At 45.7% G+C, this 17873-nt stretch overlaps 1 protein-coding gene across 3 annotated transcripts in view; it reads left to right on the top strand.

The window, feature by feature from the left end:
• LOC121377155 (potassium channel subfamily T member 2-like) overlaps positions 1–17873 on the top strand; it is an 88527-nt gene that overhangs the window by 47657 nt on the left and 22997 nt on the right. For all 3 annotated transcript variants that reach the window (XM_041505057.1, XM_041505058.1, XM_041505056.1), the window contains 4 exons: positions 1893–2001; positions 3488–3637; positions 13377–13576; positions 17255–17543. In XM_041505057.1, coding sequence (XP_041360991.1) covers positions 1893–2001; positions 3488–3637; positions 13377–13576; positions 17255–17543 — 748 coding nt within the window. The remainder of the gene's footprint in view (positions 1–1892; positions 2002–3487; positions 3638–13376; positions 13577–17254; positions 17544–17873) is intronic.

Below are 17873 nucleotides of genomic sequence, written 5' to 3'. Positions count from 1 at the left end.
TTTTCAGGCGTTTGAAAATCACTCGCGTAAGTATATAGTTGGACATTGTGTAACCCATTTTTCATTTCTACATTGAATTAAGAACATCATTTACATGGTCATGATTGGTTACATAAATATTAAAGAAATGGGTTCTCTGAATTTCAGTTCTCAGAGGCCTGTGGTTGGGTCCTGTGGTGGGGTCCTGTGGTGGGGCCCTGTGGTGGGATTCTGTGGTGGGGCCCTGTGGTTGGGTCCTGTGGTGGGGCCCTGTGGTGGGGTCCTGTGGTGGGACCCTGTGGTGGGGCCCTGTGGTTGGGTCCTGTGGTGGGGTCCTGTGGTGGGGCCCTCTGGTGGGGCCCTGTGGTGGGGTCCTGTGGTGGGGCCCTGTGGTGGGGTCCTGTGGTTGGGACCCTGTGGTGGGGTCCTGTGGTGGGACGCTGTGGTTGGGACCCTGTGGTTGGGACCCTGTGGTGGGGTCCTGTGGTGGGACCCTGTGGTGGGGTCCTGTGGTTGGGACCCTGTGGTGGGGTCCTGTGGTGGGACGCTGTGGTTGGGACACTGTGGTTGGGACCCTGTGGTGGGGTCCTGTGGTGGGACCCTGTGGTTGGGACCCTGTGGTGGGGTCCTGTGGTGGGACCCTGTGGTGGGGTCCTGTGGTAGGACCCTGTGGTGGGGTCCTGTGGTGGGACCCTGTGGTGGGGACCCTGTGGTGGGGACCCTGTGGTGGGGCCCTGTGGTTGGGTCCTGTGGTGGGGCCCTGTGGTGGGGTCCTGTGGTGGGGCCCTCTGGTGGGGCCCTGTGGTGGGGTCCTGTGGTGGGGCCCTGTGGTGGGGTCCTGTGGTTGGGACCTGTGGTTGGGACCCTGTGGTGGGGCCCTGTGGTGGGGTCCTGTGGTGGGGCCCTGTGGTGGGGTCCTGTGGTTGGGACCCTGTGGTGGGGTCCTGTGGTTGGGACCTGTGGTTGGGACCCTGTGGTGGGGTCCTGTGGTGGGGCCCTGTGGTGGGGCCCTGTGGTGCGGTCCTGTGGTGGGGCCCTGTGGTGGGGTCCTGTGGTTGGGACCCTGTGGTGGGGTCCTGTGGTGGGACCCTGTGGTGGGGTCCTGTGGTTGGGACCCTGTGGTGGGGTCCTGTGGTGGGACCCTGTGGTGGGGTCCTGTGGTGGGGTCCTGTGGTAGGACCCTGTGGTTGGGACCCTGTGGTGGGGTCCTGTGGTGGGACCCTGTGGTGGGGTCCTGTGGTGGGGCCCTGTGGTTGGGACCCTGTGGTGGAGTCCTGTGGTGGGGTCCTGTGGTGGGGGTCCTGTGGTGGGGCCCTGTGGCGGAGTCCTGTGGTTGGACCCTGTGGTGGGGTCCTGTGGTGGGACCCTGTGGTGGGGTCCTGTGGTTGGGCCCTGTGGTGGGACCCTGTGGTGGGGTCCTGTGGTTGGGCCCTGTGGTGGGACCCTGTGGTGGGACCCTGTGGTTAGGCCCTGTGGTGGGACCCTGTGGTTGGGCCCTGTGGTGGGACCCTGTGGTGGGGTCCTGTGGTGGGACCCTGTGGTGGGGCCCTGTGGTTGGGCCCTGTGGTGGGGTCCTGTGGTTGGGCCCTGTGGTGGGACCCTGTGGTGGGGTCCTGTGGTGGGGCCCTGTGGTGGGGCCCTGTGGTTGGGCCCTGTGGTGGGACCCTGTGGTTGTGTCCTGTGGTGGGACCCTGTGGTTGTGTCCTGTGGTTGGGCCCTGTGGTGGGACCCTGTGGTTGTGTCCTGTGGTTGGGCCCTGTGGTGGGACCCTGTGGTGGGACCCTGTGGTGGGGCCCTGTGGTGGGGTCCTGTGGTGGGACCCTGTAGGGGACACGTATTACTTTAGAATTACTCTCAGAATGCTTGTTTATTCCTCGTACTGTGTTTGTCATATTCAATTTTGTCTATTCCAGAGCACGTGGTGTGCGAGGACGAGTTCATGTATGCACTGCTGGCCAACAACTGTCTGTATCCCGGACTGTCCACGCTGGTCACACTTCTCATACACACATCCTGTGGAATGTGAGTTATATATTGGCCATAGCCGTATTGGTAACTATCAGTGTCAGGATGTAGGTCAGTCATAGAGCATCCACCAGAAGTGCAATGAGTTAGGGTCTCCATAAGTACTCGGGTACTCGGGCACGGGCCGAGTCTAGCAAGACTAGAGTCCGTTCACAGGACTTGAGTATCCATGCAAGGAAGAGCATTCGTTTAATTATATATATATATATATATCTTTACGTCATTTTGTCATATGCTTGCCGCCAGTTACATTATATGGCTATAAGACAGATGTAAAACAAAAGTTGAATATGTGGAATGCAATACAATGGCATGATTTGGCATCTTTGTTCAGCACTGGAATTAAGATGCATAATTTTATTTTACTTATACATTATTCCTTAGTCTCATTATCATCTAGGGTAAAGGTCGGATACTCGGATCCGGGTCGAGTCTGACCCTCGAATACTCTAATCCAATATTTTGGACTCGTAGAGGCCCTATAATGAGTTGCAGGAATCAATTGCCCTCGATGGAGTCAGGTTTTTTCCCATCCTAACCAATGACAGGTACATCAAATGCTGTGGTATGTGCTTTCCAGTCTGTCGGGGGAAGCACATATAAAAGATCCCATGCTGTTTTATCAGTAGGAGTGGCATCAGCAGGTTTCCTCTTTCTCTCTGTCAGCCAAATGTTGCAATAACCATATGTCCAACAAACAGATGGCCATAGTTTAAAATATGCTGAAATGTCATTAAACAAATTTTCCTTTCCTCTCTGGACCACGTGTCGAAATAACTACATGTATATGTGCACCACACAAATAGCCATTGTTTAAAATAAGCTTCACTACTATTTTTGTGCTGGCCAACATTTCGTGAGTTACTGTATACTTTGTGTAGAGAAGGCATCATGGAATATTAGCATTTATTTACCATTGCTAGCTTCACGGGGTGGGACTTAATTAGCCCAGTGGCAAAGTGCTTGCTTAATGCGTTTTTGGTCTGGGATCAATCCTCGTTGGGCTATTTCTTATTCCAGCCAGTGCACCACAACTGGTATATCAAAGGCTGTGGTATATGCCGTCCTGTCTGTGGGATGGTGCATATAAAAGATACCTTACTACTAATGAAAAAATGTAGCCGATTTCCTCTCTAAGACTATATGTCAAAATTACCAAATGTTTGACGTCCAATAGCCGATGATTAATAAATCAATGTGCTCTAGTGGTGTCGTTAAAAAACCTGAACTCTTCACTACTATTTTTGTGCTTGCTGACATTTCGTGAGTTTAGTGTATATTTTGTGTAGAGAAGGCATCATGGAATATTAGGCTAGCATTGCTAGTTTCGTTACTACATGTATGTTTGTGCTAGTCAACATTTTGTGAGTTCCTGTATATTTTGTGTAGAGAAGGCATCATAGAATATTAGGCTAGCATTGCTAGCTTCACTACTATGTTTGTGTTCGTCAACATTTTGTGAGTTCATGTATATTTTGTGTAGAGAAGGCCAGATGGCGTCAGACAGCTGGCAGCAGATTTACGGCCGCCACTCGGGGAACGAGATCTACCACATCCAGGTGTGTAAGAGCATCTTCTTCAACCAGTTCGAGGGCAAGAAGTTCACCGAGGCATCCGCCGGGGCTCACCACAGGTTAGTGTGTCAATACGTGCTTTTGTCATTTGTTCTGTTATCTTTTCCATTCCAGCCAGTGCACCACGACTGGTATATCAAAGGCCATGGTATGCGCTATCCTGTCTGTGGGTTAGTGTGTCAATACGTGCTTTTGTCATTTGTTCTGTTATCTTTTCCATTCCAGCCAGTGCACCACGACTGGTATATCAAAGGCCATGGTATGCGCTATCCTGTCTGTGGGTTAGTGTGTCAATACGTGCTTTTGTCATTTGTTCTGTTATCTTTTCCATTCCAGCCAGTGCACCACGACTGGTATATCAAAGGCCATGGTATGCGCTATCCTGTCTGTGGGTTAGTGTGTCAATACGTGCTTTTGTCATTTGTTCTGTTATCTTTTCCATTCCAGCCAGTGCACCACGACTGGTATATCAAAGGCCATGGTATGCGCTATCCTGTCTGTGGGTTAGTGTGTCAATACGTGCTTTTGTCATTTGTTCTGTTATCTTTTCCATTCCAGCCAGTGCACCACGACTGGTATATCAAAGGCCATGGTATGCGCTATCCTGTCTGTGGGTTAGTGTGTCAATACGTGCTCTTTGTCATTTGTTCTGTTATCTTTTCCATTCCAGCCAGTGCACCACGACTGGTATATCAAAGGCCATGGTATGTGCTATCCTGTCTGTGGGTTAGTGTGTCAATACGTGCTCTTTGTCATTTGTTCTGTTATCTTTTCCGTTCCAGCCATTGCACCACGACTGGTATATCAAAGGCCATGGTATGCGCTATCCTGTCTGTGGGTTAGTGTGTCAATACGTGCTTTTGTCATTTGTTCTGTTATCTTTTCCATTCCAGCCAGTGCACCACGACTGGTATATCAAAGGCCATGGTATGCGCTATCCTGTCTGTGGGTTAGTGTGTCAATACGTGCTTTTGTCATTTGTTCTGTTATCTTTTCCATTCCAGCCAGTGCACCACGACTGGTATATCAAAGGCCATGGTATGTGCTATCCTGTCTGTGGGTTAGTGTGTCAATACGTGCTCTTTGTCATTTGTTCTGTTATCTTTTCCGTTCCAGCCAGTGCACCACGACTGGTATATCAAAGGCCATGGTATGCGCTATCCTGTCTGTGGGTTAGTGTGTCAATAGGTGCTGTTTGTCATTTGTTCTGTTATCTTTTCCATTCCAGCCAGTGCACCACGACTGGTATATCAAAGGCCATGGTATGTGCTATCCTGTCTGTGGGTTAGTGTGTCAATACGTGCTGTTTGTCATTTGTTCTGTTATCTTTTCCATTCCAGCCAGTGCACCACGACTGGTATATCAAAGGCCATGGTATGCGCTATCCTGTCTGTGGGTTAGTGTGTCAATACGTGCTGTTTGTCATTTGTTCTGTTATCTTTTCCATTCCAGCCAGTGCACCACGACTGGTATATCAAAGGCCATGGTATGCGCTATCCTGTCTGTGGGTTAGTGTGTCAATACGTGCTGTTTGTCATTTGTTCTGTTATCTTTTCCATTCCAGCCAGTGCACCACGACTGGTATATCAAAGGCCATGGTATGTGCTATCCTGTCTGTGGGTTAGTGTGTCAATAGGTGCTGTTTGTCATTTGTTCTGTTATCTTTTCCATTCCAGCCAGTGCACCACGACTGGTATATCAAAGGCCATGGTATGTGCTATCCTGTCTGTGGGTTAGTGTGTCAATACGTGCTTTTGTCATTTGTTCTGTTATCTTTTCTGTTCCAGCCAGTGCACCACGACTGGTATATCAAAGGCCATGGTATGCGCTATCCTGTCTGTGGGTTAGTGTGTCAATACGTGCTCTTTGTCATTTGTTCTGTTATCTTTTCCATTCCAGCCAGTGCACCACGACTGGTATATCAAAGGCCATGGTATGTGCTATCCTGTCTGTGGGTTAGTGTGTCAATACGTGCTCTTTGTCATTTGTTCTGTTATCTTTTCCGTTCCAGCCATTGCACCACGACTGGTATATCAAAGGCCATGGTATGCGCTATCCTGTCTGTGGGTTAGTGTGTCAATACGTGCTTTTGTCATTTGTTCTGTTATCTTTTCCATTCCAGCCAGTGCACCACGACTGGTATATCAAAGGCCATGGTATGCGCTATCCTGTCTGTGGGTTAGTGTGTCAATACGTGCTTTTGTCATTTGTTCTGTTATCTTTTCCATTCCAGCCAGTGCACCACGACTGGTATATCAAAGGCCATGGTATGTGCTATCCTGTCTGTGGGTTAGTGTGTCAATACGTGCTCTTTGTCATTTGTTCTGTTATCTTTTCCGTTCCAGCCAGTGCACCACGACTGGTATATCAAAGGCCATGGTATGCGCTATCCTGTCTGTGGGTTAGTGTGTCAATAGGTGCTGTTTGTCATTTGTTCTGTTATCTTTTCCATTCCAGCCAGTGCACCACGACTGGTATATCAAAGGCCATGGTATGTGCTATCCTGTCTGTGGGTTAGTGTGTCAATACGTGCTGTTTGTCATTTGTTCTGTTATCTTTTCCATTCCAGCCAGTGCACCACGACTGGTATATCAAAGGCCATGGTATGCGCTATCCTGTCTGTGGGTTAGTGTGTCAATACGTGCTGTTTGTCATTTGTTCTGTTATCTTTTCCATTCCAGCCAGTGCACCACGACTGGTATATCAAAGGCCATGGTATGCGCTATCCTGTCTGTGGGTTAGTGTGTCAATACGTGCTGTTTGTCATTTGTTCTGTTATCTTTTCCATTCCAGCCAGTGCACCACGACTGGTATATCAAAGGCCATGGTATGCGCTATCCTGTCTGTGGGTTAGTGTGTCAATACGTGCTGTTTGTCATTTGTTCTGTTATCTTTTCCATTCCAGCCAGTGCACCACGACTGGTATATCAAAGGCCATGGTATGCGCTATCCTGTCTGTGGGTTAGTGTGTCAATACGTGCTGTTTGTCATTTGTTCTGTTATCTTTTCCATTCCAGCCAGTGCACCACGACTGGTATATCAAAGGCCATGGTATGCGCTATCCTGTCTGTGGGTTAGTGTGTCAATACGTGCTGTTTGTCATTTGTTCTGTTATCTTTTCCATTCCAGCCAGTGCACCACGACTGGTATATCAAAGGCCATGGTATGCGCTATCCTGTCTGTGGGTTAGTGTGTCAATACGTGCTGTTTGTCATTTGTTCTGTTATCTTTTCCATTCCAGCCAGTGCACCACGACTGGTATATCAAAGGCCATGGTATGCGCTATCCTGTCTGTGGGTTAGTGTGTCAATACGTGCTGTTTGTCATTTGTTCTGTTATCTTTTCCATTCCAGCCAGTGCACCACGACTGGTATATCAAAGGCCATGGTATGCGCTATCCTGTCTGTGGGTTAGTGTGTCAATACGTGCTGTTTGTCATTTGTTCTGTTATCTTTTCCATTCCAGCCAGTGCACCACGACTGGTATATCAAAGGCCATGGTATGCGCTATCCTGTCTGTGGGTTAGTGTGTCAATACGTGCTGTTTGTCATTTGTTCTGTTATCTTTTCCATTCCAGCCAGTGCACCACGACTGGTATATCAAAGGCCATGGTATGCGCTATCCTGTCTGTGGGTTAGTGTGTCAATACGTGCTGTTTGTCATTTGTTCTGTTATCTTTTCCGTTCCAGCCAGTGCACCACGACTGGTATATCAAAGGCCATGGTATGCGCTATCCTGTCTGTGGGTTAGTGTGTCAATACGTGCTGTTTGTCATTTGTTCTGTTATCTTTTCCATTCCAGCCAGTGCACCACGACTGGTATATCAAAGGCCATGGTATGCGCTATCCTGTCTGTGGGTTAGTGTGTCAATAGGTGCTGTTTGTCATTTGTTCTGTTATCTTTTCCATTCCAGCCAGTGCACCACGACTGGTATATCAAAGGCCATGGTATGCGCTATCCTGTCTGTGGGTTAGTGTGTCAATACGTGCTGTTTGTCATTTGTTCTGTTATCTTTTCCATTCCAGCCAGTGCACCACGACTGGTATATCAAAGGCCATGGTATGCGCTATCCTGTCTGTGGGTTAGTGTGTCAATACGTGCTGTTTGTCATTTGTTCTGTTATCTTTTCCATTCCAGCCAGTGCACCACGACTGGTATATCAAAGGCCATGGTATGCGCTATCCTGTCTGTGGGTTAGTGTGTCAATACGTGCTGTTTGTCATTTGTTCTGTTATCTTTTCCATTCCAGCCAGTGCACCACGACTGGTATATCAAAGGCCATGGTATGCGCTATCCTGTCTGTGGGTTAGTGTGTCAATACGTGCTGTTTGTCATTTGTTCTGTTATCTTTTCCATTCCAGCCAGTGCACCACGACTGGTATATCAAAGGCCATGGTATGCGCTATCCTGTCTGTGGGTTAGTGTGTCAATACGTGCTGTTTGTCATTTGTTCTGTTATCTTTTCCATTCCAGCCAGTGCACCACGACTGGTATATCAAAGGCCATGGTATGCGCTATCCTGTCTGTGGGTTAGTGTGTCAATACGTGCTGTTTGTCATTTGTTCTGTTATCTTTTCCATTCCAGCCAGTGCACCACGACTGGTATATCAAAGGCCATGGTATGCGCTATCCTGTCTGTGGGTTAGTGTGTCAATACGTGCTGTTTGTCATTTGTTCTGTTATCTTTTCTGTTCCAGCCAGTGCACCACGACTGGTATATCAAAGGCCATGGTATGCGCTATCCTGTCTGTGGGTTAGTGTGTCAATACGTGCTGTTTGTCATTTGTTCTGTTATCTTTTCCATTCCAGCCAGTGCACCACGACTGGTATATCAAAGGCCATGGTATGCGCTATCCTGTCTGTGGGTTAGTGTGTCAATAGGTGCTGTTTGTCATTTGTTCTGTTATCTTTTCCATTCCAGCCAGTGCACCACGACTGGTATATCAAAGGCCATGGTATGCGCTATCCTGTCTGTGGGTTAGTGTGTCAATAGGTGCTGTTTGTCATTTGTTCTGTTATCTTTTCCATTCCAGCCAGTGCACCACGACTGGTATATCAAAGGCCATGGTATGCGCTATCCTGTCTGTGGGTTAGTTTGTCAATACGTGCTGTTTGTCATTTGTTCTGTTATCTTTTCCATTCCAGCCAGTGCACCACGACTGGTATATCAAAGGCCATGGTATGCGCTATCCTGTCTGTGGGTTAGTGTGTCAATACGTGCTCTTTGTCATTTGTTCTGTTATCTTTTCCATTCCAGCCAGTGCACCACGACTGGTATATCAAAGGCCATGGTATGCGCTATCCTGTCTGTGGGTTAGTGTGTCAATAGGTGCTGTTTGTCATTTGTTCTGTTATCTTTTCCATTCCAGCCAGTGCACCACGACTGGTATATCAAAGGCCATGGTATGCGCTATCCTGTCTGTGGGTTAGTGTGTCAATAGGTGCTGTTTGTCATTTGTTCTGTTATCTTTTCCATTCCAGCCAGTGCACCACGACTGGTATATCAAAGGCCATGGTATGCGCTATCCTGTCTGTGGGTTAGTGTGTCAATAGGTGCTGTTTGTCATTTGTTCTGTTATCTTTTCCATTCCAGCCAGTGCACCACGACTGGTATATCAAAGGCCATGGTATGCGCTATCCTGTCTGTGGGTTAGTGTGTCAATACGTGCTGTTTGTCATTTGTTCTGTTATCTTTTCCATTCCAGCCAGTGCACCACGACTGGTATATCAAAGGCCATGGTATGCGCTATCCTGTCTGTGGGTTAGTGTGTCAATAGGTGCTGTTTGTCATTTGTTCTGTTATCTTTTCCATTCCAGCCAGTGCACCACGACTGGTATATCAAAGGCCATGGTATGCGCTATCCTGTCTGTGGGTTAGTGTGTCAATACGTGCTGTTTGTCATTTGTTCTGTTATCTTTTCCATTCCAGCCAGTGCACCACGACTGGTATATCAAAGGCCATGGTATGCGCTATCCTGTCTGTGGGTTAGTGTGTCAATACGTGCTGTTTGTCATTTGTTCTGTTATCTTTTCCGTTCCAGCCAGTGCACCACGACTGGTATATCAAAGGCCATGGTATGCGCTATCCTGTCTGTGGGTTAGTGTGTCAATAGGTGCTGTTTGTCATTTGTTCTGTTATCTTTTCCATTCCAGCCAGTGCACCACGACTGGTATATCAAAGGCCATGGTATGCGCTATCCTGTCTGTGGGTTAGTTTGTCAATACGTGCTGTTTGTCATTTGTTCTGTTATCTTTTCCATTCCAGCCAGTGCACCACGACTGGTATATCAAAGGCCATGGTACACATGTATGTGCTATCCTGTCTGTGGGTTAGTGTGTCAATACGTGCTGTTTGTCATTTGTTCTGTTATCTTTTCCATTCCAGCCAGTGCACCACGACTGGTATATCAAAGGCCATGGTATGCGCTATCCTGTCTGTGGGTTAGTGTGTCAATACGTGCTGTTTGTCATTTGTTCTGTTATCTTTTCCGTTCCAGCCAGTGCACCACGACTGGTATATCAAAGGCCATGGTATGCGCTATCCTGTCTGTGGGTTAGTGTGTCAATAGGTGCTGTTTGTCATTTGTTCTGTTATCTTTTCCATTCCAGCCAGTGCACCACGACTGGTATATCAAAGGCCATGGTATGCGCTATCCTGTCTGTGGGTTAGTTTGTCAATACGTGCTGTTTGTCATTTGTTCTGTTATCTTTTCCATTCCAGCCAGTGCACCACGACTGGTATATCAAAGGCCATGGTACACATGTATGTGCTATCCTGTCTGTGGGTTAGTTTGTTAATACGTGCTGTTTGTCATTTGTTCTGTTATCTTTTCCATTCCAGCCAGTGCACCACGACTGGTATATCAAAGGCCATGGTATGCGCTATCCTGTCTGTGGGTTAGTGTGTCAATACGTGCTGTTTGTCATTTGTTCTGTTATCTTTTCCATTCCAGCCAGTGCACCACGACTGGTATATCAAAGGCCATGGTATGCGCTATCCTGTCTGTGGGTTAGTGTGTCAATAGGTGCTGTTTGTCATTTGTTCTGTTATCTTTTCCGTTCCAGCCAGTGCACCACGACTGGTATATCAAAGGCCATGGTATGCGCTATCCTGTCTGTGGGTTAGTGTGTCAATAGGTGCTGTTTGTCATTTGTTCTGTTATCTTTTCCATTCCAGCCAGTGCACCACGACTGGTATATCAAAGGCCATGGTATGCGCTATCCTGTCTGTGGGTTAGTGTGTCAATACGTGCTGTTTGTCATTTGTTCTGTTATCTTTTCCGTTCCAGCCAGTGCACCACGACTGGTATATCAAAGGCCATGGTATGCGCTATCCTGTCTGTGGGTTAGTTTGTCAATACGTGCTGTTTGTCATTTGTTCTGTTATCTTTTCCATTCCAGCCAGTGCACCACGACTGGTATATCAAAGGCCATGGTATGCGCTATCCTGTCTGTGGGTTAGTGTGTCAATACGTGCTGTTTGTCATTTGTTCTGTTATCTTTTCCATTCCAGCCAGTGCACCACGACTGGTATATCAAAGGCCATGGTATGCGCTATCCTGTCTGTGGGTTAGTGTGTCAATAGGTGCTGTTTGTCATTTGTTCTGTTATCTTTTCCATTCCAGCCAGTGCACCACGACTGGTATATCAAAGGCCATGGTATGCGCTATCCTGTCTGTGGGTTAGTGTGTCAATACGTGCTGTTTGTCATTTGTTCTGTTATCTTTTCCATTCCAGCCAGTGCACCACGACTGGTATATCAAAGGCCATGGTATGCGCTATCCTGTCTGTGGGTTAGTTTGTCAATACGTGCTGTTTGTCATTTGTTCTGTTATCTTTTCCATTCCAGCCAGTGCACCACGACTGGTATATCAAAGGCCATGGTATGCGCTATCCTGTCTGTGGGTTAGTGTGTCAATACGTGCTGTTTGTCATTTGTTCTGTTATCTTTTCCATTCCAGCCAGTGCACCACGACTGGTATATCAAAGGCCATGGTATGCGCTATCCTGTCTGTGGGTTAGTGTGTCAATAGGTGCTGTTTGTCATTTGTTCTGTTATCTTTTCCAATCCAGCCAGTGCACCACGACTGGTATATCAAAGGCCATGGTATGCGCTATCCTGTCTGTGGGTTAGTGTGTCAATAGGTGCTGTTTGTCATTTGTTCTGTTATCTTTTCCGTTCCAGCCAGTGCACCACGACTGGTATATCAAAGGCCATGGTACACATGTATGTGCTATCCTGTCTGTGGGTTAGTTTGTTAATAGTTGCTGTTTGTCATTGGTTTGTTATCTTTTCCGTTCCAGCCAGTGCACCATGACTGGTAAGTGTATATCAAAGTCCATGGTATGTGCTATCCTGTCTGTGGGTTAGTTTGTTAATAGTTGCTGTTTGTTCTTTGTTTTCTTATCTTTTCCGTTCCAGCCAGTACACCACGACTGGTAAGTGTATATCAAAGTCCATGGTATGTGCTGTCCTGTCTGTGGGTTAGTTTGTTAATAGTTGCTGTTTGTTCTTTGTTTTGTTATCTTTTCCGTTCCAACCAGTACACCACGACTGGTATATTAAAGGCCATGGTATGTGCTATCCTGTCTGTGGGGGTGGTGCATATAAAAGATCCCTTGCTTTATAGTGGGTTTCCTCTCTAAGACTATATATCAATAATTACCGAATGTTTGATATCCAATAGCTGATGATTAACAAATCTATGTGCTCTAATGTTGTTAAACAAAACAATTTTTGTTTTTTTTCGGGGTTTTTTGGTTATCTTTCTTTAAAACTTCAAAACGTTTCCTCCATGGTTCGTCAGTACATTACTCATTAACATCACCAAGAGAAGACTAAAGATAAAGAACAGGATCATAGTATTCATAACCAGGAGTTAGAAAGCATTCACATTTATCCGGGATTTTATTTGCATCAGCAAGGGGCAGGCTGTAGCTCAGTGGTAAAACGCACGGTCGGTTAAGGATCGATCTCCGTTGGTGGCCCATTGGGCTATTTCTCGTTCCAGCCAGTGCACCACGACTGGTATACCAAAGGCCCATGTATGTGCTATATCCTGTCTGTGGGATGGTGTATATAAAAAAAAAACCTGCTACTAATGGAAAAATTTAGCTGATTTCCTCTCTAAGACTATATGTCAAAATTACCAAACGTTTGATACCCAATAGCTAAAAGAAGGGAGGGACGTAGCCCAGTGGTCCAGTGCTCGCTCGATGCGTGGTCGGTGTGGGATCGATCCCCGTTAGCGGGCCAATTGGGCTATTTCTCATTCAAGCCAGTGCACCACGACTGGTATATCAAAGGCTGTGGTATGTACTACCCTGTCTGTAGGATGGTGCATATAAAAGATCCCTTGCAGCTAATCGAAAAGAGTAGCACGTGAAGTGGCAACAGCGGCGTTTCCTCTGTCAATATCTGTGTGGTCCTTAACCATATGTCTGACGCCATATAACCGTAAATAACATGTGTTGAGTGCATTGTTAAATAAAACATTTCTTTCTTTCTTTCCAATAGCTAAAAGCTACATGGTCATCCTCAGCCACTTTGAGGTGAAAATGTTGCTGGACATTTAATTACCCAACAGTTTGGGTAATTTAAACCATCAATTTGTACTAAGCTACTTTTGATCAACAAGATTTGGAAGTTAATCAATGTGCTCTAGTGGTGTCATTAAACAAAACAAACTTTAACTATGTGGTTCTTAACCATATGTCTGATGCTATATACATGTATAACCATAATAAATACGTGTTGAGAGCATTGTTAAATATAAGATTCCTTCCATCGTTGTCTAGGTTTGGTGTGGCTCTTCTCGGGGTGCTGGACGGAACAGATGCTGACGGCAAGCTACTACTGAACCCCGGCTCTGACTACATGCTGAAGGGAACTGACTTCTGCTTCTACATGAGCGTCACCAAGGAGGAATACCTGGAAATCAGCCCTACGGCCATCAACCTCAGCTTACCACAGACCAAAAAGATGGAACAGAATCTCGGTTAGTGCTTTTAAATTCTGGCCGATCGAGTACCTTGGTCCAGATGGAAAAGAATCTTGGTTATTGCTTTTAAACTGTCTGACTGCCTCAGTCCAGATGGAAAAGAATCTTGGTTAGTGCTTTTAAACTTGGTCCGACTGCCTCAGTCCAGATGGAAAAGAATCTTGGTTAGTGCTTTTAAACTTGGTCCTACTGCCTTAGTCCAGATGGAAAAGAATTGTGGTTAGTGCTTTTAAACTTGGTCCGACTGCCTCAGTCCAGATGGAAAAGAATCTTGGTTAGTGCTTTTAAACTTGGTCCGACTGCCTCAGTCCAGATGGAAAAGAATTGTAGTTAGTGCTTTTAAACTTGGTCCGACTGCCTCAGTCCAGATGGAAAAGAATTGTGGTTAGTGCTTTTAAACTTGGTCCTACTGCCTCAGTCCAGATGGAAAAGAATCTTGGTTAGTGCTTTTAAACTTGGTCCGACTGCCTCAGTCCAGATGGAAAAGAATTGTGGTTAGTGCTTTTAAACTTGGTCCGACTGCCTCAGTCCAGATGGAAAAGAATTGTGGTTAGTGCTTTTAAACTTGGTCCGACTGCCTTTAAACTTGGTCCGACTGCCTCAGTCCAGATGGAAAAGAATTGTGGTTAGTGCTTTTAAACTTGGTCCGACTGCCTCAGTCCAGATGGAAAACAATTGTGGTTGGTGCTTTTAAACTTGGTCCGACTGCCTCAGTCCAGATGGAAAACAATTGTGGTTGGTGCTTTTAAACTTGGTCCGACTGCCTCAGTCCAGATGGAAAAGAATCTTGGTTAGTGCTTTTAAACTTGGTCCGACTGCCTCAGTCCAGATGGAAAAGAATTGTGGTTAGTGCTTTTAAACTTGGTCCGACTGCCTCAGTCAAGATGGAAAAGAATTGTGGTTAGTGCTTTTAAACTTGGTCCTACTGCCTCAGTCCAGATGGAAAAGAATCTTGGTTAGTGCTTTTAAACTTGGTCCGACTGCCTCAGTCCAGATGGAAAAGAATTGTGGTTAGTGCTTTTAAACTTGGTCCGACTGCCTCAGTCCAGATGGAAAAGAATTGTGGTTAGTGCTTTTAAACTTGGTCCGACTGCCTTTAAACTTGGTCCGACTGCCTCAGTCCAGATGGAAAAGAATTGTGGTTAGTGCTTTTAAACTTGGTCCGACTGCCTCAGTCCAGATGGAAAACAATTGTGGTTGGTGCTTTTAAACTTGGTCCGACTGCCTCAGTCCAGATGGAAAACAATTGTGGTTGGTGCTTTTAAACTTGGTCCGACTGCCTCAGTCCAGATGGAAAACAATTGTGGTTGGTGCTTTTAAACTTGGTCCGACTGCCTCAGTCCAGATGGAAAAGAATTGTGGTTAGTGCTTTTAAACTGTTTGAGTGGCTCAGTCCAGATGGAAAAGAATCGTGATTAGTGCTTTTAAACTTGGTCCAATTACGTTGGTCCAGATGGATACAATACAATACAGATATCAATGGTAAGTATATTTTAAAACTTTGTTGTCACATCAAGGTGCTTTAGAAACTTTTAAATTAATTCTGGGTGAAATTAAAAGGATTCCCAAGACATTTCTGTTACCAGATATATTATTTCTTGATGGGTTAAAATGATGAAGTTCAGCCACTGGGTTTAGAAAGTTTAAAGTTTGTTTTGTTTAACGACACCACTAGAGCACATTGATTAATTAATCATTGGCTATTGGATGTCAAACATTTGGTATTTCTGACTCGTAGTCATCAGAGGAAACCCGCTACATTTTTCATATGTAGCAAAGGATCTTTTATATGTACTTTCCCACAGACAGGAAAGCACATACCACGGCCTTTGGCCAGTTGTGATGCACTGGTTGGAACGAGAAAACCCCCAATCATTTGAATGGATCCATCGAGGTGGTTTGATCCTGCGAATCAAGCGAGCACTCAACCGACTGAGCTAAATCCCCCCCCCCCCCCCCCCCCCCCCCCCACTGGTATTAGAGGACCACATACTGTAACAATGCATGCAGGGTTTCTGCTGGTATGCAAATGTCAATTAACTTGTTTTGGTATTGGTATTTCATTACTGATTTGCCAAAAAGCGCATTCAGAAATTGTTAGTCATTTGTAGATGTTTACCGTTTGACTAAATTAAATTTGGATCTGGCTACTACACATTTACTGATCAAATTCACCAAATTGATAATAATTATGTGAATCCAGCTTAATAATGAAGTAACAACTATTGATCATTACGACTTGGAGCCATGTTTACTTACAGAACAAAGGGGTAGAACGTAACTCCCTTGATGTGCAGTCGGACTGGGATTGATCCCCGTTGATGTGCAGTCGGACTGGGATTGATCCCCGTTGATGTGCAGTCGGACTGGGATTGGTCCCCGTTGATGTGCAGTCGGACTGGGATTGGTCCCCGTTGATGTGCAGTCGGACTGGGATTGATCCCCGTTGATGTGCAGTCGGACTGGGATTGATCCCCGTTGATGTGCAGTCGGACTGGGATTGGTCCCCGTTGATGTGCAGTCGGACTGGGATTGGTCCCCGTTGATGTGCAGTCGGACTGGGATTGGTCCCCGTTGATGTGCAGTCGGACTGGGATTGGTCCCCGTTGATGTGCAGTCGGACTGGGATTGGTCACCGTTGATGTGCAGTCGGACTGGGATTGGTCACCGTTGATGTGCAGTCGGACTGGGATTGGTCCCCGTTGATGTGCAGTCGGACTGGGATTGGTCACCGTTGATGTGCAGTCGGACTGGGATTGATCCCCGTTGATGGGCCCATTATTTCTCATTTCAGCTAGTGCACCATGACTGGTATATTAAAGGCTGTGGTATGTGCTATCCCTATATGTGGGATGGTGCATATAAAAGATCACTGGCTACTAATGAAAAAAACGTAGCGGGTTTCTTCTCTAAGACTATATCTCAAAGTTACCACATGTTTGACATCCAATAGCCAATGATGAAGATGTTATCGACTACAGAGACTTTTTAACAGCTGTGATTACATATCAAATATATTTTTCTGCTTAAGATATTCGTGGCTGTTCTAGTATTTGTACTAGCTAGGTTAAATTTCATTTTATTTCCTACAAATTAATTTTTGTCATACATACATGTACGAAATTATTTTAAGACAAAATCCAGTTTGGGCTTCTTACAAATATTAGGGGCGAGACGTAGCCCAGTGGTAAAGCGCTCGCTTGATGTGCGGTCGGTTTGGGATCGATCCCCGTCGGTGGGCCCACCACGACTGGTACACCAAAGACCATGGTATGTGCTATCCTGTCTATGGGATGGTGCATATAAAAGATCCCTTGCTGCTAATTGAAAAGAGTAGCCCATGAAGTGGTGACAGCGGGTTTCCTCCCTCAATATGTGTGGTCCTTAACCATATGTCCGATGCCATATAACCGTAAATAAAATGTGTTGAGTGCGTTGTTAAATAAATCATTTCCTTCATTTCCTTCTTACAGATATTAAGTCACCAGAAACACATTGAATATACAGACACTGATATTCTAAACAAGAAAATAGATTTAATGCGTATTTTTAGACATTAAAAGATTTTATAAGTTGGAAACATTTTATAATACAGAAAACCCAAGACAATCTCTATAAACAAAATAATTTTTGTTATCTGTTAAACAAAACAAACTTTAACGTTTTATCTTACAGAACAAATTGCACTAGCTTTACAAAAGTACACAAATACGGAAAATGAAGATGATGAAGACATAAACGAGAGTGTATTCAACACCATCACTAGCATGATGGGAAAGGAGGTGACACGCGTGGTGCACCAGTTGGACAATAACTACACAACGGAAAATAGCGACAACTTGTGCAGTGGCCTGAAGCCTGACGTCGTTCAAGCATCGAGCTCGAAAGACATGGTGAATAATATTGACCACCGCAAAGGGAGTGGAAAGGTTCTTGAGTTCTACACTGATATGGGACAGGAATCGTAAGTTGTTACCACAGGTGTGCAGGATTCGAAAATATCTTACAATGATGCCACTTTATACTTTTTTTAAAAGTATTGTACTTTTTTCTTGGAAATGTAATTTTTCATCAACTTACCCCGATACAGAACCATATGTCATTCACTACCACCTTTGTCCTACTAACGTTTGCTGCTAATGACCAACCTCAAGGAATGCCTGTTCCAATAAAGGTCACAAATCACCTGTTTTACTGACATCTTTTTTTAATTTCAAGAGTAAACACCACCTTGTACATCAATGAGAGCTCAAACAAGTAAATGCTAAATTAGGTAGACTATCATTAAATAGAT

The sequence above is a fragment of the Gigantopelta aegis genome, chromosome 7 (genome assembly GCF_016097555.1).
Source record: "Gigantopelta aegis isolate Gae_Host chromosome 7, Gae_host_genome, whole genome shotgun sequence".
Classification (NCBI taxonomy): domain Eukaryota; kingdom Metazoa; phylum Mollusca; class Gastropoda; order Neomphalida; family Peltospiridae; genus Gigantopelta; species Gigantopelta aegis.
This window is presented reverse-complemented; position numbering and strand designations above follow the sequence as displayed.